General features: G+C 39.4%; 1 protein-coding gene across 1 annotated transcript in view; it reads left to right on the top strand.

The window, feature by feature from the left end:
* Positions 1–9,629, top strand: part of LOC149161383 (bifunctional nitrilase/nitrile hydratase NIT4A-like) — a 96,870-nt gene extending 87,241 nt beyond the window's left edge. Inside the window, exons 4-5 of the mRNA XM_089436981.1 lie at positions 8,533–8,814; positions 9,110–9,629. Of these exons, the coding sequence (XP_089293107.1) occupies positions 8,533–8,814; positions 9,110–9,255 (428 nt within the window). The 3' untranslated portion in view covers positions 9,256–9,629. The remainder of the gene's footprint in view (positions 1–8,532; positions 8,815–9,109) is intronic.
* The last annotated feature ends 15,631 nt before the right edge of the window (positions 9,630–25,260 follow it).

Raw genomic sequence — 25,260 nt, 5'->3', positions numbered from 1 at the left:
ACCATTCCCTTCAATTGAAAGCCAAACTACCAATATTCTTCAATTGGTCCATTCTGACCTATTTGGTATGTTGCTCGTAACATCATTCGGAGGATACTTATACTATACAATTTTTGTGGATGACTTCTCTTGCAAAACATGGATCTATTTCTTGAAGAAGAAGGATGAAGTGTTCTTATGGTTCCGTTATTTCAAAGCCTTGGTGGAGAATCAAATAGGGAAGAAGATCAAAATATTGAGGACCGACAATGGAACCGAATATGAATCAAATGAATTTAATGACTTTTGCAGAGAGGCTGGCATTAAGAGGGAGACAACTGTTCCATACACTCCTGAGCAAAATGGAGTTGTTGAAAGGAAGAATTGAACAATCATGGAAGCCACCCGTGCCATGCTCCATGATCAAGGTCTACCGAAGTTCTTATGGGGAGAAGTTGCCAACACTGCCGTGTATGTTCAAAATAGGAGCTTGCATCAAGCACTGGATTTCAAGACACCCAAAGAAGTTTTCACTGGTAAGAAACCTAATGTTTCTCATTTTAGAATATTTGGTTGTCCCGTGTATTTTCATGTGCCTAAAGAGAAAAGAAACAAGTTGGAAGCATTTGGGAAGAAAGGTACATTTGTGGGCTACAGTGAAAATTTAAAGGCATATAGAATCTATGTGCCTAGTCAATGAGATGTGGAAGTAAGCCATGATGTCACCTTCGATGAAGACATTGCCCTTGGGAAAGCCAAAGATCTTCCCATTCCAAGGAATGACAATGATGATGCAGTAGAAAAGTAGGATGAACCTCTGACAGATGAGCCTATGCTTGATGGATCCCATTGATCCACCTCCTAATGACCCCTATACCTCAAGGAAAAGACCTTTGTGGCTTAAAGATACTCTCGAAGATGCCGAAAGGCATATTGCTCCAAGAGTGACATTTCATGAAAGTAAGATGCTAAATAGGTATCAAGGGTACTTAGCTGCTATGAGTACTATTATTCAAACTAAGCCATGTACGTTCGAAGAATCCATAAAGAACATAGTCTGGAAGGATGCAATGAATGAGGAATATAAATCTATCTTGAAGAATGATGTTTGAGACGTGGTGCCTAGACCCAAGGACAAGTCCTTGGTCACCTCTAAATGGATTTACAAAATAAAACATGGAGCAGATGGGAGTGCTAAGAAATATAAGGCCAAATTTGTTGCTCGAGGCTTCTCTCAAAATGAAGGATTGGACAATGACGAGATATTTGCACCAGTTGCCCGATATATCACTATCTGATTTGTTATTGCTCCCGCGCCTCTCAAGGATGGAGCCTACATCAAATGGACGTTAAGACTGCTTTCTTGCATGACTCTCTTAAGGAGGAAGTCTACTTGGAATAATCTCAGGGATTCGAAGTTCAAGATCGAAGGACACACATATGCAGGTTGAAGAAGGCCCTCTATGGGTTGAAGCAATCTCCTAGGGCTTGGTATGAGAGGATTGATAGCTACCTTATGAAGTTGGGATTTACAAGGAGCGATGTTGATCCTAACCTATACTTCAAGGTTGAAAAGGACATGCCTCTCATTTTGGTCCTTTATGTGGATGATTTTTTTCTAATAGGTGTAGACCCTCTCATTTATCAATGCAAGAGGGAGTTGGTCTCCGAGTTTGAGATGAAGGACCTAGCACTGATGCACTACTTCCTAGGCCTGGAAGTCTGGCAAAACTTAGGTGAGATTTTCCTTTCTTAAGAAAAATACATTGTGAAGTTGCTTGAGAGATGTGGGATGGTGGATTGCAACTCTGTGTCTACTCCGATGGAACTCAACTTGAAGAAGCTATGTGGGAGTGTTGTTGGGCCCGAATTGGCAAACCCTTCTGAATACAGACAACTTGTGGGGGCCCTAATGTTCTTGGTGAACTCCCATCCTAACATATGCTTCGCTGTGAATACGTTGAGTCAATTTATGGTCGATCCTCATCACATACATTGGATTGCTGCTAAGAATCTCCTGAGATATCTCCGTAACACAATCAACTATGGACTGAGATACACCGTTGGAAATTTGAGACTACATGGATATACTGATGTTGTCTGGGTTGGCAGTGTGGTGGATGTTAAAAGCACATCTGGATGTTGCTTCTCATTCGGGTCTGCTTCAGTTTCTTGGATGAGCAGGAAGTAAAAATCGGTTGCCCTAAGCACCGCCGAGGCTGAATACATTGCAGCGAGTATGGCTTGTTGTGAGGTTGTTTGGTTGAGGAAGCTATTTAGTGAGCTATTTGAGCATGTGCTGGATACCACCATGATCTTCTACGACAACCAGAGTGGGATTCACCTTTCAAAGAATATCGTGTTCCACGACTGCTCCAATCACATTGATATCAGGTACATATTTATCCGAGAAATGGTACAACGGGGAGCAATAAGGCTCCAACACATTAGGACTGATGAGCAGGTCGCAGACATCCTCACGAAGCCCTTAGGGAAGGTCAAATTCTTAGCCTTTCGAGAGAGACTTGGAGTTGTGGAAAGACCCCCTCCCATGAGGGTCCCGCTTGAGTTGGACACTGAGCTCTACAAGCTCCTGGGGGCTTGGGGTACTTCTTGGAGCTATGAGCGACCATAGGGGGAGTGGTTCACCTTCCACTATGATACCCCATGATGGTTGACACGTGTGTAGGGTGAGTGGTTCACCTTCCCCTACGTATGATGAGTCATGACACGTGTGTAGGGTGGGTGGTTCACCTTCCCCTATGATTGACATATGGATAGGATGAGTGGTTCACCTTCTCCTATGGCATATGAGCAAGATGAGTGGTTCACCTTTTCCTGCTGATGCCTCGGCATACGTCCTACCCATGTAGTCCGGGACTCATGGGAAGTACCTCTCATCTAGCCAATGAGTTGGGAAAAGTGAATAGGAACCATAGCACTATTGGTGGACGCATCGTGTACTGTCGTACTCCCTATGTCTAGGATGCATTGTGTTCAACAACTTGATCTGGGATCAAGTCTGATTAAGGTTCTACCTATGGACTAACTTTTGTCAGTGGAGAGTGGTAAGGTTTTGTGACTCACTCTCGATTGAAATTGCTTCATTATTCATATTAGTGTTTAGCAAAGTAGAGATGAGATGAGATATAGAGATGGTACATGACTACAGGAGGGAATGATGATCGATGATGGATGGATTGGCAGGTGGAATTCTCTCTAGTTGAGAGGGAGTGTTAAAATAGGCAACTAGGGCCAAATTCCACTTTGGACAACTCATTTGATGGAGATGATAATTGCATTGAATTCCTCTTTTCGATAGGACCAAAATTGATCTAAAGATTATCTAATTTGGACAAGCGGAAGTGTGATTTTGAATTTATGCCCACATGTGCAAATTGTTCAGGTCAGCCTCATCAACATGTAGACTCAAGAAGCCCAATGGACGTGTCTCTTCACCCACAACGAATTGTATAAATACAAGTGATCTCTCACCTCATTTGGCATCTTCATCACTCACACATTCTCTCTCCTTCTCTCATTGGTTTGTACTACATTGGGCACTCTTTTCTCTCACACGCGTGGATCAAGGAGGATGAAATTTCAGGGCCAAAAATCATAGGAAATTCTTTAGTTTGACCAATGTTGACCGTGACCTTGCAGGCATCATTTGACTTCGATTTTTTGGGGTTATTTTGTCTTAGCAAGCCACATCTTTTGGCACAAAACCGAGGCATTTTGTGCACTTTGACCTCAGACCAAAATTACAGGTTGACCAAGTTTGAACGCAAACTCTGAGATTGTTTTGGGCTGAATTTGACCATTGCTGGAGGCCGAATTTGACTGGGGAAGACCGAGTTGTTTTGAGGATAATTTATTGTTGTTTTTACCAACATTGACTTTTTGGTTAGGGCTGAAGTTTGACTATAGAAATTGACAGTTTTGTTTTGACTTTGAATTGTGCAAGTCAATTTGACTATTGTACTCTCTCTCTCTGCTGAAAATTTTGATATAATAATAAGAAAAATTTATCAAAGGGTTTTCCCCATATTAGGGTATTTTCCATGGCATCCGCCAAATTTGGTGTCCTCTTGTCTTGGCTTGTCTTCTGCATTTTGTTTCATGTTCTATCTACTTTTATTGTCAATGTGATTACTGGTTAATGTGATTGCTACTGGAAATTGCTATTGGGCTGCTTAAGGAACATTCAAGTAATTGTGCTAAGCGTAGAACATACCATTGTTAACTAAAATTTAACAATACCTCATAGATGAATGGAGTGGAGTGGATTCACGAGGGTGAACCTCCATTACCTTCACAATATTGCTTGCTTCACACTACATGCAATAAGTCTTCAAGATATGCAAGGAAAAGGGCTTCTTCATGGACTCGTTAGATAAAGCAAATATCTTCAAGTAAAACCCTTATCAAAGAATGTAGTTAATCTACAAATATTTAGGAAATTGGTATTTGTCATTCGAAATGTCGCCAAAATGTTAGCTCTTAGGTTCCTTCTTGGTGCAAAAGTCCCTAAGTACACATTCTAAAATCCCCAAGGCAACTTAGGCAAGTTACATGTTGTCACCTCAATAGCCTTGCCTTTCTCACTTTAGACTTAAATGAATGCTAGCCCAAGGCAGGGCTTCCTTATAAATCACCTAAGCTCAATGTGTGTAGTATGAAGTGGGAGAAAGCAAGAACTTAGCAATAGAAAACAAAAGGAAATGTGTGCTTGAGATTTTGTATTTTTGGGGTGGTGGATGAAAGAGAAGATCAATGTCTTTGTTTGTTTGGTCTATAGGTCATGGATGCAATTGTAGAGTGTTGTTCTTAATGAATATTAGGGTATCGTAGGAAGCCAATGTGACATGCCCAACAACAGCCCCAATATAGTCACTAAGATCACAAGTTTGATAGGTGGGAAGGTTTTTCTAAATCCTCTTGTCAATACAATTCTAAGGGTGGCCCCTAGCAAAGATTATCTACAGCTGCGTTGATTTAATGAGATCAAGTAAGCAACACAAAAAGAATTTAGGAGTACCCAACCGTCTTCAACGTGGCAACATTATTCCTCTATGGTCTTTGAATTGACTCTAACATCCACAAACCTACAAAACAAAGATTCCAATGGCGTTCCTAGAATGAGATTGCCACACATATAACAAATTTATACATACAATACACACAAAGCTTGGACAAAGATGAGTCAATTCTATTTTGTAGCTTGGGAGCTCTTTCACTCACACCTTACAAATGGAGAGATAAAACTCTTATATAGGTTTAAGCTCCATCCCCCTTTACAATAAACAATAAGTTGTTTTCCTAGATCCACTAATCTCTCCAAGGAATAACAATAAAATGCTTCTTTCAAAAACTTGATTACTCAAAGTAGCAATAAGTTTGTTGAGTTCTACATTTTCCTCCAAGAGGTTATAATAAAACACTCAAGGAAAACAAATACAATGAAGCAAGTAACTAACTTCAATAGACATGTCATACGATAATATAATAATGGAGTTAGTTCTAACTTCTAATAGTGTCCAATAATAAAGCTAAGTAGTGGGGTGCCTCTTTTAGTTGAGGCGTGGACCATGTAACAACCTCCAAAAATAGTATATAGATGTTTATTTACATGTGTGCCCTCCAAGAGATGTATCCACATATGAACTAAGCATGAAACAACATGGACAATGTACAAAATGACCTCAATATGTGGACAATTGCTTCATGAATAAATCCATCAAGATATGTGCTAATATCTAACTCTATCCACAAGTTTGGTCTCCATGACCAAGTTGTCTTGTGAAATGTGACGAGGAATGTGCACATAATCTTGATGTGGTACATGCCATCATCCAAGGTAGAAGCAGCGATCAAAGATCAAATAGATATCCTCAATATGTGGATGCCCTAAACAAATGGCATTGAGATGCGTGCAAATAGTCTCCTCAGGTGGACATCCTCATCATGATCAGAGAAAAGAGTGTAATAGATGCCACAAAAGGTGGAATGCTCAAGTGAAGTGGATCATAAGATATCCAAGATCCAACCTCCAAGTATAAGAACCCTCAAAAGATGTGCAAGAATTCCTCCAATAAACATGTGTGGCTCCATAAAACCATTAAAGAATGTGTAAAGGCATTTTAGGACCCTCATAATGTGGCACCTGTAGCTCCAAAGTATAATTAATCAAGTGTAGCTCCATCAAGTGTGACCATGAAAAATTGATATGAATGAAGGGGATCCACCGCATAATCTACTGAATCGACATCTCATGCAACATAATGGTGAAGTAAGAAGATAAAAATTATGAATAGAAGGTCCATCTGTTAAATTATGCAACTAGGGTCAAATTCCACTTTGGACAGCTCATTTGATGGAGATAATTATAGCATTAAATTCCTCTTTTCGAGAGGACCAAAATCGACCTAAAGATCACTCAAATCGGACAAGGAGAAGTGTGTTTTTGAATTAAAGCCCACACGTGCAAATTGTCAAGGTTGGCTTCAACATCATGTAGGCTCATGAAGCCCAAACGACATGTCTTTTCACCCTCATCGATTCATATAAATACAAGAGACCTTTGACCTCTTTTGGCATTTCATCATCTCACATCACATCTTCTCTAGGCTCATGAAGCCCAAACGACATGTCTTTTCACCCTCATCGATTCATATAAATACAAGAGACCTTTGACCTCTTTTGGCATTTCATCATCTCACATCACATCTTCTCTCTCCTATTCCTATTGGTTCGTACAACTCAAATTGGAAGGATTTCTCTCTCATGCCATGGACAGGTGGCTGTTATTGGGTCGAGTTGCAGGACAGTTGCAGGTCTGTTGCAGGGTATTGACCAGCATTGACAGGGTGAAGTTGACCTCATTTGACTGTGGTTTTGGGTGGAAAAGTTCGATTTTTGCAGGCCGCATTGAAGGACACACAAATCGAGGAATTCTGAGCAGTTTGACTGACGTTGACTTTCTGGTTTGACCACAGAAAATTGCAGACTGTGACAGCTTTCTCTCTCTTTTGACCGAGTTTGACTGAGGTTTTGAGGACTGTTTTGGGCAGATTTTGACCAGCATTTGAGGCTGAGTTTGACTGAAGTAGACTGAGCTCCTAAAGGACTGTGTTGACCGTTGACTGCAGACTGGTTAGGGCTGACTGCACTGCTGTTGACTTGGGTAGATTACAGGAAGATCAGATTTGACCATTGTTGACTTCATCTCTTTGTCTCTGGTTTGGATAGTTGTTTTGATATTGGATATTGACATTGGATATTGGCTAGTCAAAGTTTGACTTTGACTCTTGGATGATGTACTCTCTCTGCTGAACATTTGAAGACAATCTAATAGAAGAAGATTTGCAAGGGTTTTCCCTTAGTGGGGTTTTTCCCTTGTCATTGACCAAATATTGTGTCTCGTCTCTTGGCTGTCTTTCATTGTGCATTTGTTTAATTGTTCTATCTACTATTGCTCTACTGTCATTGGATAATTGAAGAAGTGGAATTGTTAAATTGGATGTTATTGGATATTGTTGAAGTAATAGTTGCAGCATAGAACAAATTGATGAAAAATTAACGCCATCAACATCACAAAATGTTACCCTTGAAAACTTGTCATGTGATGAAAATCACACATATACTACTCATGCAAATTTGAGGAGCAGCAATCGGTAATGTCTCACAATCTACCTTTTTGTCAAATATTTATCCATGTTGGATTATATATGATACATATACACAAACAAGCGTGAAGTGTTGATATGAGCGAAATCCCACCTAGGGATATAACACTTTATTAATAACCCCTACAATACATTACATAGATAACAACCACAAGCTAAAAAGGGCTTACATGGTGTCACTTTTATACTGTTGGTACACTGGTTGAGTCATGTTAGATTAACCTTAGGAAAGTCATATAGATTATAAGGCCACATTGCACTGCAACCCTTCCTAGAAGATAGTGTTTTTTATGGATGTATCCTGGTTCCTCATAGTCTTCAGTTTTCAGGAGTTCAAATGGTCAAATCTGCATTGGCGAACTGCTCTTTGACATCTTATGTTTTCAAACTGTGCTGTAGTTAAGTTTTTTTTTATTTGTAATATTATTTGGTAAGTTTGGTATTGGTGAGGCTAGCCGCTACATCATGGTCATGTCCAAGAATAGGGCGGGGGATTGAACCGATGACTTAACATCTAGAAGTGCCTTAACAGCGAACCCTATCACCGTCTATCCAAGACCCTGTGGACGTGCTGTAGTTAAGCAGTGTGTATACTTGTCTTTTATTTTTCAAATATTTGAAATCGAGCTCACTCGTCGAATTAATGGGAACAATTAAGACTGGCATCTTGGCTTTTGCTGTTTTGAGGTGACATTAACAACTTTTTAAAATTAGAATGTATAACATCATAAAAGGATTCCGGTTCTTTAATCCTGTTAAGGTGCCTGTCAATTTGTTACGTCTTTAGTGATTGTTTGTTCAGGGCACCTCACTGGAGGTCATGAAATCATCTTAATTCATACTTACGTTGTATTTGTTTGTACAGGGGTGGAACTTTATTGTGCACCAACTGCTGATGCAAGAGAATCATGGCAAATATCAATGCGTCATATAGGTCTGGAGGGTGGATGTTTTGTGCTGTCAGCTAATCAGTTTTGCAAAAGAAAAGACTTACCTCCTCCACCAGAGTATGTCTTTGGAGGTTCAGAGGAGAATATGTCTCCAGAGAGTGTTGTATGTGCAGGTGGAAGTGTTATCATTTCTCCTTCTGGTACTGTATTGGCAGGGCCCAATTTTGAAGGGGAGGGTCTAATTACTGCAGATCTCGGTAAAACTACCTAAAAACACCATATAGTCTAGAAGAATATCTTCATAAAACAGTAGTGCGTTTCAGGTTACTTTCATCCACGTGGACCAGAAAACCATAGAAGTCTTCTTTTCATGACTATTTTAGAGAAATTAGTTTATTGCTTGTAATAAGATTATCATGGCTCATGTATCATAGGCAGTTTGGCCGACTGACATGTTTCTAGTCAATACCATTACGAGCATGAAAATATAGGACGATGTATTTGCTGCTTTATAGTGAAATTAAATTCTGAATTTTGTTTTCTTCACTGCAGATTTGGGTGAAATTGCACGAGCAAAATTTGATTTTGATGTTGTTGGGCACTATTCAAGACCTGATGTGTTGAAATTGATGGTGAATGAATCTCCAAATAATCCTGCCACATTTTCTTCAGGGACCATACACTCAGATGCTGCCTGAATGGATTTCAGAATTGCCATAATGGTCAACTATTCTACCATATGGCATGATGGACAAGCTTGAGCATGACTAGAAGGACCAATTTGTTATTAAGAACCGTTATTTAAGTACCTAAAATATAGAACTACAGAGTGTATTTTCTGTAAAATTTATCTTTGATGACCGTAAAGAACAATTTGCTATTGAGAAATCAAGGAAACATATATTTAAGTATTCAAAATATAGAACTACAGACACCGTAGCTTTTGTAGTAATTTATATTTGCATATAGCAAAAGTTAGACATTATTTTATTGAAAAGGAGAAAAAACAAAGAATATTGTGGTTATAGATGTCTGTTTTTGTTTAATAGGCAGAGATTACTTGAATAAAAATATATATTTGCATATAGCAAATGTTAGACATTATTCTATTGAAAAGGAGAAAAAACAAAGAATATTGTGGTTATTGATCTCTGTTTTTGTTTAATAGGCAGAGACTATTTGAATATTAGACCTTTAAATAATATGGATATTTAAGAAGCTTTTTATGAGCCTAATCTCTTGTTGAAAACAGTGTTATAAGGACCGAAGTAGACCGGCCGGTTCAGACCGGTCTGACCTTTTTGAGGCAAAAACTGGTTCGAACTGGTGACTTGAACTGTTTTTGTCCGGTTTGATATGGTAAAGCCACGTAGAACGCGACAAGTGGGGCCTGTTTTTCTTTTTTTCTTTTAATGTTTATCTTAGTTGGGCACTAGCCTAGAATGGGTGCCTAATATTCAGGCAAATGACCCTACTATCGCTATGCATTTCATGGTAATGTTAAATTCTTAAAGTTAAATGCATTTTCATCCTTTCACTTAAATTTTTAACATTACCATGAAATGGCTCACGATGTTTGAGAGTGATTTTGACCCCATTGGATTTCATACAGAGAAAATAGAATTTTAGATCTCACTCAAAATCTAGTAGACTTAACAATTTTCTAAGATTTCAAGATTGGGGCGATTGCAATGCCACATTGGATTTTCTCATGTGCGAGGGTATGGAACTAGTATTTAATCAAGAGCACCAAACCCTCTATGTACCTTGATGTTAGTGACATTGGTTGTTGAACCCCTCTATCATGAGCTTACCTAAACAAATACCCATCACTCAAACAAAATCTTGACATGCCATGATTTTTCTATCTTATTTTAATGTTTAGAGGGTGATATTGATGACAAAGATCCCAATATAGGCAGTGATTTTGATGATATGCAAGTATTTGTTGTCACATTGTTTTCTTTTGATGTTAGAGGCCATGTGGAGCTTGTTCGCTGATGTATTTTTGGTTTAGAGATGGATTGTACTCGATGCTATTTTGGTTATGTGCACCCTTACATGCTATTAAATGGGAACTTTTGCTTATTTGTGTATAAAAGGTTCGGATTCATATGGATTCACATGAATATATATGTTTCTTTAAAATTTGAATATTTTATGTGGTTTTGGTTCACTGTTTTTTTGGTCTGGTTTTTTTACTGATTTTCATATGGTTTTGACTGGTTCACGGTCTGGGGGGTCTACTGGTTCAATAACTAGTCCAGTTTTGATAACTTGGTTGCAAATAACCGACTTCACGTTACATGCCATTTACTTCTTTGACTTCATGTTTTTCCATTTATTTGATCAAATTGAAACTAAGTCTAACAGAGCACGATATATGTTGTTTTAATGTTTATGTATTATTTTTCTCAATTATTGCAACACTATCATCATAAAGAGCCCACTTGGACCTCCCAAGCCATATCAAGAATGTCGATGTCTAATAAGCGTGGGATTGTATTTGAGCCATGATCTTCTCAAATTTACAACAATAAAAGATGTCATTAATGGTGCCAATTTTCACTCGCATTAGGATTATTAGGACAATTTTTATCCTTTCAAGCATATGTTCTCTAGATCTTAACTACTTATTAGAACTTTTCAAAGATGAGAACCTGTCTTCTTAGGAATGATAAGCCTAGAAACAATCTCTACCCACTCTCACACAAGGTTTGTTGCTACCTTGCTAGCACCATAAAATAATCTGCACGAAAGTTACATCAACAACTTCAGTATAATTGATAACCCTCATCCAGCAAACCCTTGCAAGGGAAGAGCAGGCTTGCTAGGGTTTGACCTTGGGCGACTGTCACAACAATTGCTCCAAGTTGTTGTTGGATGACAGCTTGCTGGACTATGTATTGGAACTCATATCTCCATAGATATAAGGTTTCCTTGTACTTTCATTTTAACACAAGCTCTAGAGTAGTGAATTGTCAAATCCCCTTAACTGATTTCTAGTGGGATATGTTGATCCAATCATAAGGTAATTATGATACATGATGTTTTTTTACCTACATTAAAAAATTGTGTGGCTTAGTATCATATTTTTTAATTTTTTGTAGAGATGATCCACAAGCACCATCCTTTCTCTTAGCCTTTTAATTTGGTTGAGAACCTCTGGTCCATAAAATAGGTCTACTCTTTCTCAGTATCTAGCTAAATGGAAAAATGTAAAGGGCATGCCTATTTAAATGTGCCTAAAATCACATTGGCACCATCTGAACTTAACATGCCTTAATTACTTGGTTCTCTCTCTTTAGTTATATATCCATTTGACAATGGTCTCCAGTATTAGAAATTTTACTTCCTAAGCTTTAAACATATCCCTTTCCAAAGCTTTTAATTGACTTTGGAATCTATATTAGTCCTTTGATTTTACTCCACCTATACTTGAAAATATTTGAGAGGTAATGATATTCTCAATGTTTTTTTATTTTTGATTTAATTTGCATGGAATGTATTATATGCTAATTTGGTGTGTCTATCCATAGTACTTAATTTTTAATCATTCTATTATTTTTGTCTTGGGTAATCAAGTCCATAGATACACCCATTTGTATGATGTGTGCAAGGGTATAAGGCCTTTGGTAAGATTGTTCTTTTTCTAATTTACATTAGCGTTCAAGGTTACTTTATTGTGTTAACACTGTGTTTGGATGTGCTACGTGGAACAAATGTTGCATAATGTGTGGATGATCCATTGTAATGTGACAACACCCTTGGTGTAGGGAGTTATCCTGCATTGTCACAACAATTGCTCCAAGTTGTTGGTCGACCACAACTTGGTGGACTATGTATTGGAACTTACATCTCCATAGATGTAAGGTTTCCATGTACTTTCATTTTAAAACAAGCTCTAAAATAGTGAACTATCAAATCTCCTTAATTGATTTCTAGTGGGATTTTTTGTTCTAGTCATAAGGTAATTATTGGGAATACTTAGAGGGGGGGTGCATATTTCTTAGCAATTAATAACTTATTAATCATTTTCAAAGCATTAGTTAATCTTCAACATCAATTCAAAATGGTAAATGAGCAATAGACAATGAACACAAGAATTTTTAGGTGGAAAACCCCCTCCGAGAAAAAACCACCGAATGTTTTTCTAATGATTTTGTGAGTACATAAAAAATGCTTCAACTCCAAATGAATGGGAAGACCCAACTCCTTATTACTCTAGAGAAGCGTTCAATTTTCCAGCTCCAATTGGAATACCACTCCAATCCCTTGGTTTTGTCAGCAGTTAGATGAAAGGATGTTCCAACACCCTAGCAAGCTCCAACTCACCCTAGCACCACCCTCCCACCCTGAAGTGTTTTAAGGATCCAACTTGAAGGTGACTTCAATCACTTGCCTAGCACCACCCCACCTCCCTGAGAATGATAATAAATCAGATCAATTATTGTGGGCTCTTGTACCAGGGACAATGACCCAATTTTACAATGAGCTTTTCTAATAATATTACAAAGAAATCCCAACAAAACCCAAAAACTCTTACTAGTTTATTGCCCAATCATGTTGTACCCAATGTTGCTCAACTGTTCCTTTGTTCAAATCCTTGTTTGCATTGATGAATCAGTTTTGCTTCAACCCTCACTGAATAATTACTCACTTATGCTTATATGCTTGAGCATTGTGCTAGTGCCAAAATTCTTCTATCTACAAATAGGCTACAAAATGATGGAGATGATCCATGTTGCCTCCATTTCTTCAATGAAACCCCAATGTTTGCTACAAAGCCCTTTGATGATGTTCAATAATTACGATTTCCTATTGATGGAGTGCAACTGTACTTTTGACTTTTGATTTAGATCTTGCAATTGTTTATTGCAAATTGATGACTTTGAGAAGCATTACCAATACATATATTGTACTTTCACTTGCTTGTTTGTGGACCAATGAGAGGTCACTAGCCACTTGACCATTGTAGGATCCCTTTAAGGTTAGTTGAACATTGTAACTGAATTGATTTGATGCTTCAATCAATCTTCTTATAATGTTAGCAAGCATAACATGTCAAGCTTCTTAAGTCTTCAGCCCAAACTAGCTTCGCATCAATTGTAAGAAAATTATGTTGATGCTACAAGGGTTAGTCTCAGACAAAACCACAATCCTTCTAGAACTAGCTGCTTGTAGAGTCGGCTTTAAGGTCTTTAGTCAAGTTGTCTTACTTCAGGGTGACTTCAAATCAAATGCTTCAGGTATATATATATATAGTGTTTCAACTTTTGATGCACATCAGATTTCAGTGGTGTTGAAACATACCTCAGTTGATCTTAATAGGTCGAGTACTACAACTATTTAAGCCAAAACATGTTCTTTAAGATCACAGACTTTTGAAGTGTTACAAGCTCATCTATTTCAGAGACAAATTATCGTACTTTATGCAAAGATCAGATGATGTAGGCTTATTGAGGAAACCTTAGGCTGAATTTCAGGATGATGCAACACACCTTGTCTCTTCATGTGCCAAAAACAACAAATGACAAGCCTTAACTGCAATCCACAATTGAAATGAGTCAATCATTGTTCCAACCACCCTTTTATCCTCTTCAAAATTATTCGAACTCTTCACAGTCTTTTGATCTAATAGTGATGACCACAGGGCTACAAGATTCTTCAATGGATTTTGAAGGCTCGGTCTACTTTTGAATCAAGGTCAAGTGACCTGCTTGGTTTGTATCAAAAACAACTTCCCTTTCCTGAAGTGATACATGTTTACTTAGAGTTTAGAGGGCCGAAAGTACAAAATACTAGTTATAGACCTTCGATCTTCACCTTTCAAAATAGTTTTTCAACAAAATTTTAATCTTTGTGCACAAAGATGTTGACCTTGAGAGGGTCGAATCTTAGAAATAAAAGACATGGTTGCTTCAGATCCAAACAAAACCCTTTGAAGCCACTGTCAACATAAATAGATTGAATGCACCAACAATATTAACTTTTGTTGGTCTATAATGATAAGCCTTGCTAAAAATTCATTGCCCTAGAAGGCCAAAGACATCCTTCCTAGAGTAAAATCAGCAATCACCCAAGTACCAAACCAAAACAAATGCAAAACAAAACTCCCAAAACCCTATCTTTTGATCTTTCGTTATCTCCACAGGGGCCGAGTTAGATTTCAGAAATCAATTGATTCAAAAGACGTTCATTTCATGCTTACTTCGATGATAGATCAAGTGCCCTTTTTATAGATTTGGGAGGGGCTTCAAGAGATGAGCTGTTGTATGGATTAAAGGAGGGAAATCCTCCTTTTTAAAATTAAATTCCATTTTAGATGAAGCCCAAGGATGTAGCTGTTACCTTTTAGGAGTTAGGATTTGTTTTTTTTTTTTGAAGTCATGGTCCTCATGAAGTTTTAAAAAACCTTCAAGAATAAGTTGATCCTCAAATTTAGGAAAGCCCAACTCCCTTGATGTGAAAGATATGTTGGCCAATAGAGGATTGCGACATCATCTCCTTGTGGGGTTTTTGCCCACAAATTTGGTCCTTCAACTTTAAACAAGCATAACTTAGAAACCGCGAGGCTTCTCGTGGTGCACCACATACCACCAGAATCAGTTCGACAAGGAAAATCCGTCAAGGATGATCTCGACACGAAAAACCATGAATTATCATGTCATATTAGTTGACAAAAGGTGGGGCATCTTCTGGTGCTGCTTGGTTGACATCAATGACAACCATATATTAAAAATATCCCCCTTCGACATTGATGGAAACACATGCACTCCCCCTACGATCACTACTCCCCCTAACTCCGCGCCTTTGATCTTCCTGACATGCTTTCTCTCACCCCTTGACATCAATGGAAAAGGGTGACTCCCCTTGACGATCTGCCTATTGCTGTGGACCTGTAACTTCCCTCCACTCCCCCTGTTTGATTGGCCAAGTAAAGAGCATTTCAATGTGCACTTGGGAGAATCCCAAGTTTTTGATGAAGATACTCAAACGTCTCATGCGGTAATGGTTTGGTGAAGATGTTAGCTATTTGTTCCTTTGTCCCAATATATTCCACTTTGATGTTCCTCTCTACAACCTGCTCTCTAACAAAGTGATACTTGATATGAATGTATTTTTTTTGAATGCATGACAAGATTCTTGGAGATTCTAATGGTGATGGTGGAATGGGCTCATCAAACATTATCTGAAGATCCTGCAATGTTTGTTTCATCCAGAGGACCTGAATACAATCAGTTGTTGCTACTATATATCATGCTTCTACTGTGGATAGAGAGATTGAATACTGCTTCTTGCTCAACCATGATACAAGACAACCACCTAGGTAGAAAGATGCTCCATTGGTGCCTTTGCGATCGATAACGCTTCCTGCCCAATCTGCATCTCTATAAGTTGTGATACTTAATTCATTTCCTTTTGGATACCATAAGCCAAAATTTGTTGTTCCCTTGAGATATCGAAAGATTCTCTTCACTACAACAACATAGGATTCTTTTGGTGCTGCTTGGAAACATGCTACCTGTCTAATTGCTTGCATCACATTTGGCTTGAAAATTGTCACATATAGAAGACTACCAATCATAGATCTATACATTCTTTGGTTTGCATCCTTGGATAAGTCATCCATGCTCAACTTGCAACCTGTCACCATTGGGGTGTTGACTGGTTTGCAATCTTCCATCTAAAATCTCTTCAACATTTCTTTAATATACTTGGTTTGACAGATGAATATGCCCTTATCTTCCTAAGATATTTGAAGTCTCGAGAAGAAGTTCAATTCACCAAGCAATGGCATCTCAAAATCACTTTACATATCTGCTGCAAAATTCTTGCTTAACCTGCCATCATCGCTGCAAAAAATGATGTCATCCACATGTTCTTCAATGATGGTTAAACCATCGTGCTCAACCTTTACATAAAGGTTGATATCAACATTTCCTCTTTTAAACCCTTGTTTCTACTAGTACCTGTCAAGATCAGCATACCAAGCTCTAGGGGCCTATTTGAGACCATATACTGCTTTCTTTAACTTGCAAATATAATCTTTCTTGTCAGTAAGCAGGAATCCCTCAGGTTGTTTTATGTATACATCTTGTTCTAATTCTCCATTCAGAAAAGATGATTTTACGTTCATCTAATATACTTTGATCTTCCTCAAACATGCATAGGCCAAGAAAATTTTGATGGCTTCCATTCTGGCAATAGGATATTTTTTTTTTTGAAATCTATTCCTTTAACCTATGCATATCATTTGTATACCAATATTTCCTTGTTCCTGGTAACTTGTACATCCTCATTTAGCATGTTCCTGAAAACCCATTTTGTGCCTATGACATTTTTGTCCTTTGGTTGTGGAACCAATTCCTAAGTATCATTCTTTTCAATTTGATCCAACTCTTCATTCATAGTTTCTACCCAATGTTCATCGTGACTAGCGTCTTCAAAGCTACTACGCTCAAATGTGGCCAAGAGCACAAGATGGGCTTGTTCTGGCATGTGTAGCTATTAGTTTCTTCTGAGACCTATGCCTTCATTGATGTCCCCAATTATCTGATTTGAAGGATGGTTCTTTTGATACCATTTCTTGGGATCCTTCGAAGGTGTATGTTGGTCGTTTATTTTCTCTTCCTAGTTTTCATTTGTTTCCTCATTTGTTTGCACTTGCTCTAAAGCATCCTCTTTGACCCTTTCTAGTTGTGCCTTGTGTCTTTGCTTCTGCTGAATATAAGCTTCCTTGTTCAATTTTTGGTCCACGAGCTTCATCAAACATTACATTGATGCTTTCAACTATCTGGTTGAGTCTTTAATTATAACATATGTATGCTTTTCTTTGTGTGAATAGCCAATAAATATGCCTTCATCTACCTGTGAGTCAAATTTTCCTATCTTCTGGTCTTCCCTTTTAATGTAGCATTTACTTCCAAAAACTTGAAAATGTTTGACATTCGTTGGTCTTCCCCTCCATAGTTCATATGGAGTCTTATCACAGTTTCTCCTAAGAAATCCGCTGTTCAAAATGTCCATTGTTGTATCAACTCCCTAAACCCAAAATTGGTTGTCCAATTTTGAATCATTCAACATTGTTTTTTTTTGTAAACTTGGTGGTGCTTCCTCTGTTTATATTAGCTATTCAAAATCATAACTTCCATTTGCTCCAGGTGGCTTACTTTCCCGAAGGAAACCAGATAGCCACCTGTCTGCATTAAACCCTGTCCAAAATTTGAAAAGGTCTTTCTCTATCCATCTAGCAACATTGTCTTTACTGTCTATACTACTGTTCAAATTAAACAAGTAAAAGTTGTTCATCAAAATTTTATCAGAAATGTACTGGACTTCTACTTCAATCCTTGTCCGAGGATATTACTAGGGCTGGCACTTTGGCACTGGAGCCAAGCATCTTGCTCCTCTTCATGTCTTGTAGTGTTTTCTCAATTCTTCCCAAAGCCAAGTTGTTTCTATAAGTTTGTATCTGGACTGTTGCAATTTCCCTGAGGAGTTCTACCCTGACAGGATCCTTTTCCTTGGTGTCCTCCTTTACCTCTGGTCCTCTGCTAATTGTTTTTTCCCAATTAAGGGTCATGGCTCGTGCCACCATGTTCTTCATGACCCAATACTGTTGTATTGTCTGTCTGAAGAGGGAGTGTCGTCCTCGAGAGTTCCCTGGATATGGAACCATACTCTCCCACTCCATGGGGATTTCTTGGTTCCTTATATTTTCATTTAGTTATCGCTCCCATCCAACAATTTGGGCTTTGATGTCCGGCAAGTTCCCTGCCATGTAGGCATTAATGAGGGTTTTTATATGTTCACGACCTGACTTTCTCCCTTTTTTCCTTTGCTCTTTGTTCAAGCTGCTTGCTCCCTCTGCCATCTTTTTGTCTCTCTTGCCCTTCTTGGTCACCATGTTGTTTGCGTGCTTGCTGCTGGCTGCTTATTTTTGTTCACTGTCTTCCTCACTGTGATGGGCGTGGTGTGAGGTGAGACCTATCACATAACCATTACGATTATCAGTTTGATAATAATAAAACAAAACAATTTCCCTTTTACCTGTGTCCCTTTTGTTATCCCTTTCAGTGCCGGAACTTGTGCTCTTTGAGATTTCTTTTAGAATTTCCCCAATCCTCTCATAGCTATGGGTTCTTTCCATTCTTACTGCTCTTGAAGTTTTTCCCTCATGGCAACAAACGTCACGCAAACAACCTGTCTGAGGCATCCGCTTAGGTTCGCCTCTAGGGTAGGTTGGTTTGTTGTTTCTTGCATCGCAGGGAGTCTTGGTCATGGATATGTTTTCCCTCATAATGCTGACCCTATGTTTTTCCACCCCTAGAGGTCTTATGTTTCCCTGTTTCCCTCTTTTCTCGGTTCTACTTGCTCTCCGAGGTTTTTCCTTTTTTTCTTCTGGTTTTCTCTTAGAGTTCCCAATAGGGATCATTATAGTCTCGCTCTTCCTTGTTTCGTTTCGAGAATTTGCCGTGGTGGAAACCTTTCCCTTCCTGGAATCTATTCCCTCCCTTCCTAGCTTACTCCCCAGGATTTTCATTGCCCATTCTACAGTTTTCGGCCAACCAGGATCCCAGGAGTTCCTGGGTGCCTCCCTACCAGACTCATACCTTCTCCTAAACAAATTTCCTAGATTAATGCATAAATTCATCCTATGCCTTACGAAGCTAGGGGCTAGAGGATAAACATACCAACTTACAGGATTGGCTTCGCTTCCGTCCGCAGGCTGCAACGTCGTTCTTCAGCCACCTTTCCTCTCTCCGGTTCTTGTCTCCTTCCTCTGCATGTGTTTGTCTATGGCCTGTTTTCCCTTATGATTTATTCCCCTCCCCTTTCTGTCTTTTTTGTTTGCTGCCACATGTCTATCATCATTCCCTGCACTAATCCCTACGCCGTCACCTTGGAATGGTGACCCTCCGTCCTGACTTCCACCTCCTTGCATTAACCCTCACTTTCTCCCGGCTGCTCTTGCCGTATGATCACGTCCCTAGCCATGCCACTTGCTGGTGTCCTTCTGCCCGCCCTCCTACTGACCCCCCTGCCATCTTCGTTGCCCTCCTTATTCGTCTCCACCCTCCTTCTCTCGGGGGTTGTTCCTTCTCTACCCTGCTCGTCCACTTGCCTTCGCCCCTGTCCTCTCACTCCATTTCCCTCGCCTGTCCTTTCACACACTTGGATGCTTCCTCCCCCTTCCCGGTCCCATCTCCCCAGTCCCTCTTCCTCCCTTGTGTTACACCCCGATCGGGGGATCCCCTCCCCTTCCTTGTCTTGTTCCAGGATTTTTACTAAGTTTTCCATCTCCTCCATCTGATGTAGCTCTTCCTCGTTTATGTCTACAGTTCTTCCTACATGGCTGCTTCCCCAATTTGCCAGGTTGTCAGCTACCGCATTGCCTTTCCTTCGTATGTGTGTGGGGAGGATGTAGTCTATCTGTCTGGTTAGTTTACCAATCTCCTGTACCAGCCATGCAGTTCTCCAACTTCAGCTAATCTTCTCCCATTGAGTTCCTCGCAGTAGCATTTTGACTATTTCGATCGCCATTTTCGAATCGCCTTCAACTTGTAACTTTTGATATTTCTCTCTTATTGCGATTTCCAGCCCTTTTTTAAGGGCATGAAGCTCTACTTCATTATTTGTCATGTTGCCACAGTCCATCGCATAGATTCTGAGTGTCCTCCCCCTGTCGTCTCTGAATACTCCTCCTGTCCCTGCCTCGCCAGGATTCCCTTTAGCAGCGCCGTCAAAGTTTAGTTTGATGAAATCCTTCTGTGGTCTTCTGAATTGGTTAACATCCTCCTCTTTATTGGTTTGGTGCTTCCTAGAAGGCTTATGCATCATGCTTGGTTTTAGATTCATGCAGGTCATTATCTTTGCTTCCTTCGGGTTATTTTTCCAATCCTCCTCGAACCAATTCTTTGTAAGAATAGTCTCTCTGATGTTTTGGATTATTTGGTTCCATTTTCTTGTTTTTGTTCTACCTTCATCCTTGAAGATCAGTGTGTTTCATTCTTTCCATATATTCCACAAGATAAATCCAAGCGAGAATCTCTAGGCTCGCTTTAGGATCTTGTTTTGGTACGGTTTTTTCCTCCAGTTCTCTATTGTTGTTTGCATGTTGTTTGGATTCCTATCACTAATTTCAAAAAGTTGTTGGTGTTGTTTCCACAGGTTATCGCTGAAATTGCAAGCATTGGTAAGGTGCTCCATTGTTTCTTCCTGTTCTCGACAGAGGACACATATCAAAGGGCCTTGCATTCCTTTTCTTGGTAGCTGGTCCCATGTTAATACTCGCCCATGGCTCAGGATCCAGACGAAGAAGGCTATCTTCGGCCATGTTTTTACTTTCCATATGCTTTCCCATTTATTTATTTCTAGATGTCTATTGTGTTCTACTTTTAATTGGTAGCCTTCTCCTATTGTAAACATTCCTTTGATTCTGTGGCCCCATCTTAGGATGTCCGATCCTTCTTTTATCGCTATTTTCCTTGTTGCCATTTCCTTGTCATAAAGCTCCCATTGGGGTATTTCTGGTGCTTCTGGCCAATCCTGTTGTTGTTTCCACTTTCTCCAGTATCCTTCTGGTTCCAAGCACCAGTAGTTTTGTACTGTGTTGCCCCCGTGGAGGTTGGTGAATTGGTGGATTTCTGCTAGTTGCGGTTGGTTGTTGAGTTTTCCCCTCTGTTGCCACGCTTCTTCCCAGAAGTTGGCTTTGTCCCCTCCTCTGACTTCCCAAAAGCTATGGTTGTTGATCAGATCCCTGTTGGCACTAGCTAGATTCCAAATTGCAGAGCCTTTCTTATCATTTTGGCTTCTCTCTTATCGTTTTGGCTTCTCAGCTTTCCTTCGAGGGACCTGGGCATATCATATTTTCTCTCCCATAGTTTTTTCCAAAGATCTACCCCTCCCTGTATCCATCTCCACCACAAATTTTCTCCCATTACCTAATTCAGGATGTAGGGGTCATGGAATCCAAGGCCTCCTTCTTTTAGGGATCTGCTGAGCCAGCTCTAGGATAGGAGCGCCCATTTTTTTGTTGTACTGGGTCCTTGCCATAAGAATTTTTTGAACATGTCTACCATTTTCTAGCAGACTGTTTTAGGGGTCGCTTGGCTGGTTGGTATATCGAGATGGACTGTAGTACTGATTTTAGCAGTATTATGCGACTTGGGATGTTCAACGTTCTGAATGTCCAGTTTTGCATTTTCCATTGGATCTTTCCCATCAAGGTTTTCCAATTGGCCACTCTGTTCTGCTAGTCATTTAGCTGGATACCTAGATACTTTGTGGGGAAATTCCCTATTCTGAATCCCATGGATCTTGCTAGGAAAGCTTGGGAGGGTGCTGGGGTGTTGAAGAAATATATATCCGACTTCTCTTTGTTTATCTTTGTCCCAGAGGCACTTGTGAAGTCTGTGAGAATTTCCATTATTTTCCTGGCTTCCTTGAGCGTTGCCTATCTGTATAACATTACGTCGTCTACAAATTGTTGGTGGGTTAGTGGAAGGTCATTCCCCCAGAGTCTTAGGCCCGTATATTGTTCGCTGTAGACTTTTTCTTTGATGTATCTTCCTAGACCTTCTGCTGCAAGGATAAACAAGAAGGGCGATAATGGGTCACCTTGCCTGAGCCCTCTGGTAGCATTGAAAGCTTCTGTAGGGGATCCGTTAAGCAGAATTGACAAAACTGGAGTGGTTACCATTGACATTACCCAACTTATCCATCTTTCATTGAAGCTGAATGCCTTTAATATTTTTTGGAGATACTCCCAGTTCAGTCTATCGTAGGCTTTGGCCAAATCTAATTTTACCAGCATCCCTTTGGTTTTTGATTTTTTTAAGGAGTGGATTGCTTCTTGTGCCATCACTATGCCGTCTGTTATTTTTCTGCGTTTGACAAACCCCGGCTACTCTTGGGATATCAAGCGAGGTAGTATGGGTTTCAGTCGATTAACCATTATTGTAGCTAAGATTTTGTATATGACATTGCAGAGAGCTATTGGTCGGAACCCTTGTGGTTCTTCCGAGTGCTCTATCTTCGGGATCAGGGCTAGGAATGTTGAGTTCAGGGCCAGGTGCATTCTTTTGGTGCATCTAGATTCCTCTACTAATTTCACTAAGTCTTCACTCATGAAGGTCCAAGTCGCTTGGAAGAATTCTACAGTAAATCCATCAGGCCCTGGTGCTTTGTTCTTCGCCATATTTTTAATTACCTCTTCCACCTCCGCTTTAGATATTACTCTTAGTAGAGCCAGGTTCTGATCTCTACTTACTAGATTAGGGATATGTTGACTAATTTTGTGAATGTTATCCTCCCTTCTAATATTTGGTTCTGTCAGAAGCCCTTTGAAATGTTGAACTAGCAGATTCTCCATTTCTTCCTTTTGAGTGAGCTGATTGCCTTGCTGGTCCATTAGGGAGAATATTTTGTTCTGTTGTCTATGTTGTACCATTGCTTTATGGAAGAACTTCGTATTTCTTTCTCCTTCTTTTAACCATTGGATTCTTGATTTTTGTTTCCAAAGGATTTCCTCTTGTTGTCTCCTTTCCTCCAATTTTTTTATCAACAGTCCCTCCTCTTCTACAAGCTCTTCACTTTCTCCCTCGATAATTTGTTGTTGTATGTGCTTCATCTTTATCTGAAGTATCTCTTGTTCCTTCTGTATGTTCCCAAATTATTCTTTGTTCCACTTCTTGATCCTCCCTTTTAGGTATTTTAGTCTGAGTTGAAAGGTGTGCATTTGGTTTCTTCCTTCTATCACATTCTTAGTCCCTTTCCACCATTCCTTCATTTTATCTATAAAGGTAGTTTCTCTTAGCCAGAAAGCCTCGAACCTAAAGGGTCTATTCTAGTTCTTTTGGTTCATTGCGATTTCAAGTTTAATAGGCCAGTGATCTAACCCTAAACACAAAAGGATTGTTGCTTCATAGAATATATCTTTGCCAATGAAGTGTTCTGTTGCTAAGAATCTATCTAGCCTAGAGGCTATCTGTCTGCTTCCTCCCCTTCTATTGTTCCACATATATTTTCCATTTATGGTTGGGATATCTACCAATTTTAGTTCTTCTTGAAGATCCCTGAACCTCTCCATCTTCGACTCTTCTCTTTGCAAACCTCCTTTTTTCTCCTCTATTGATGTTGTCAAATTGAAGTCCCCTGCTATTAGCCAAAGTTTCTCCTCATGGAGTTTTCCTAGCTATTGTATTTGAAGGAGGAAGTTTCATTTTTCCACTAGAATATGAGGAACATATAATGCAGAGACTAGAAACCATTCTTTGTTTCTGATTAACTAGAATCGCCCTGTGAGGATTATTTTCATGCCCACCCAGTAATCTATTGTGATCTCTGCTGGGTTCCACAGTATTGCTATGCCTCCCACACTGCCTTTCGCATCTATAGTCATGCATTCGTACTTTGGTTTTATTTTATTTAGGATTTCCTCCATTCTCCCTCCTATGATTTTTGTTTCTTGTATCAGCATGAGTTGAGGTTTTTCTTTTCTTAGCCTATCTGTTAAGTGTCTGTTTGCATTTACTATTAAGGCCTCTTATATTCCAGGATGTGATTATCATTGGGTTACTTGGTTAATTTGGTGGAATACCGCCGATAACCGTACTACCCTCCCTGTATTTACTAGCTTTTCTCCCATAATCTGTATAGATTCCTCTAGGTTTCTTCGGCCTCTTTTATTTCCGCCTTTCATTTTGTTAGGGTAGTCTTGTGTGCTGTCCTGTTGGAGCCCTAGTTGTTTTGCCATCTCCACCTTCCCCTGCCCCTGTTTCACTTGATACTGCTGGAATGTTTCTCTGTATAGTCATTTTTGGTCTTCTGGAATGAATCATTCATCTAGATGTCTCTATTCATTCAATAGTTTCCTCAGAACCTCTTCTTCCATGCTTAGTTCTTCTCCCCTACTTGTATCTATTTCCATTGTAGTGTTATCCATCTTCTCCCTGTCTTCCTTCTCCTCCTTCTCTGTCGGCTCGCTTTGGGCTTTCCTCTTAGGTTTTAGTTTACCTTGGCTTGAGCTGCTTTCCTTTCCTTTTCCCCCTTGATAGTCCATTGTTTGGGCCTCATTGTTTTCTTCTTCTTCTTCTTGTAGTACTGCAAAGTTGTTTGTTATGCTGGGTTGGGCTTGTTGTTCTTTGCCCCCCCCATTGGTATTCTCTCTTGCTTGTCTTCTTTTGCTTTTTATTTCTTGAAACCCGTCCTTGTCTTCTTGATTTTTCCTTTGTTGTTTATGCCTGTACTTTTCCTCTTCTATATTTAGTGGGAACTCCTTAAATAGGTGGCCATACTCATGACATCTTCTACATTTGAATGGAATATGTTCATAGTCTAGGGTTTGCTACCAGACCTCTTCATGATATTCTAGTCCTACTATGTTTGGGATGGGGTTAGCTATATTCTTGTAAACACATATTCTAGCATATGAGGTATATATTCCTTTTTTTGTTGTTTTTGATATTTTGACAAATCTACCTACTATGTTTCTTATGCCCTCTAGAATCTCTGGGTCTCAGAAGTCCATTGGGAGGCCAAATAACCTAACCCACACCGGGGCTGCCAAAATTTTTTCCTTGTCTGGGTCATAACATTCTTCCCAGTATCTCATAAATAATCCAACATTATAATGAAAGTAAGGACCATTTTCAAATACTTTTTCTTTGTCTTGCAGGTTCGAGAATATTACTGTGAAG

The sequence above is a fragment of the Pinus tabuliformis genome, chromosome 5_2 (assembly GCF_031772625.1).
Source record: "Pinus tabuliformis cultivar Carrire ecotype Pingquan chromosome 5_2, CPIR1, whole genome shotgun sequence".
NCBI classification, from domain to species: Eukaryota; Viridiplantae; Streptophyta; class Pinopsida; order Pinales; family Pinaceae; genus Pinus; species Pinus tabuliformis.
Note: the sequence above shows the minus strand (reverse complement) of the source record. Positions and strands in the feature narration are given on the sequence as shown.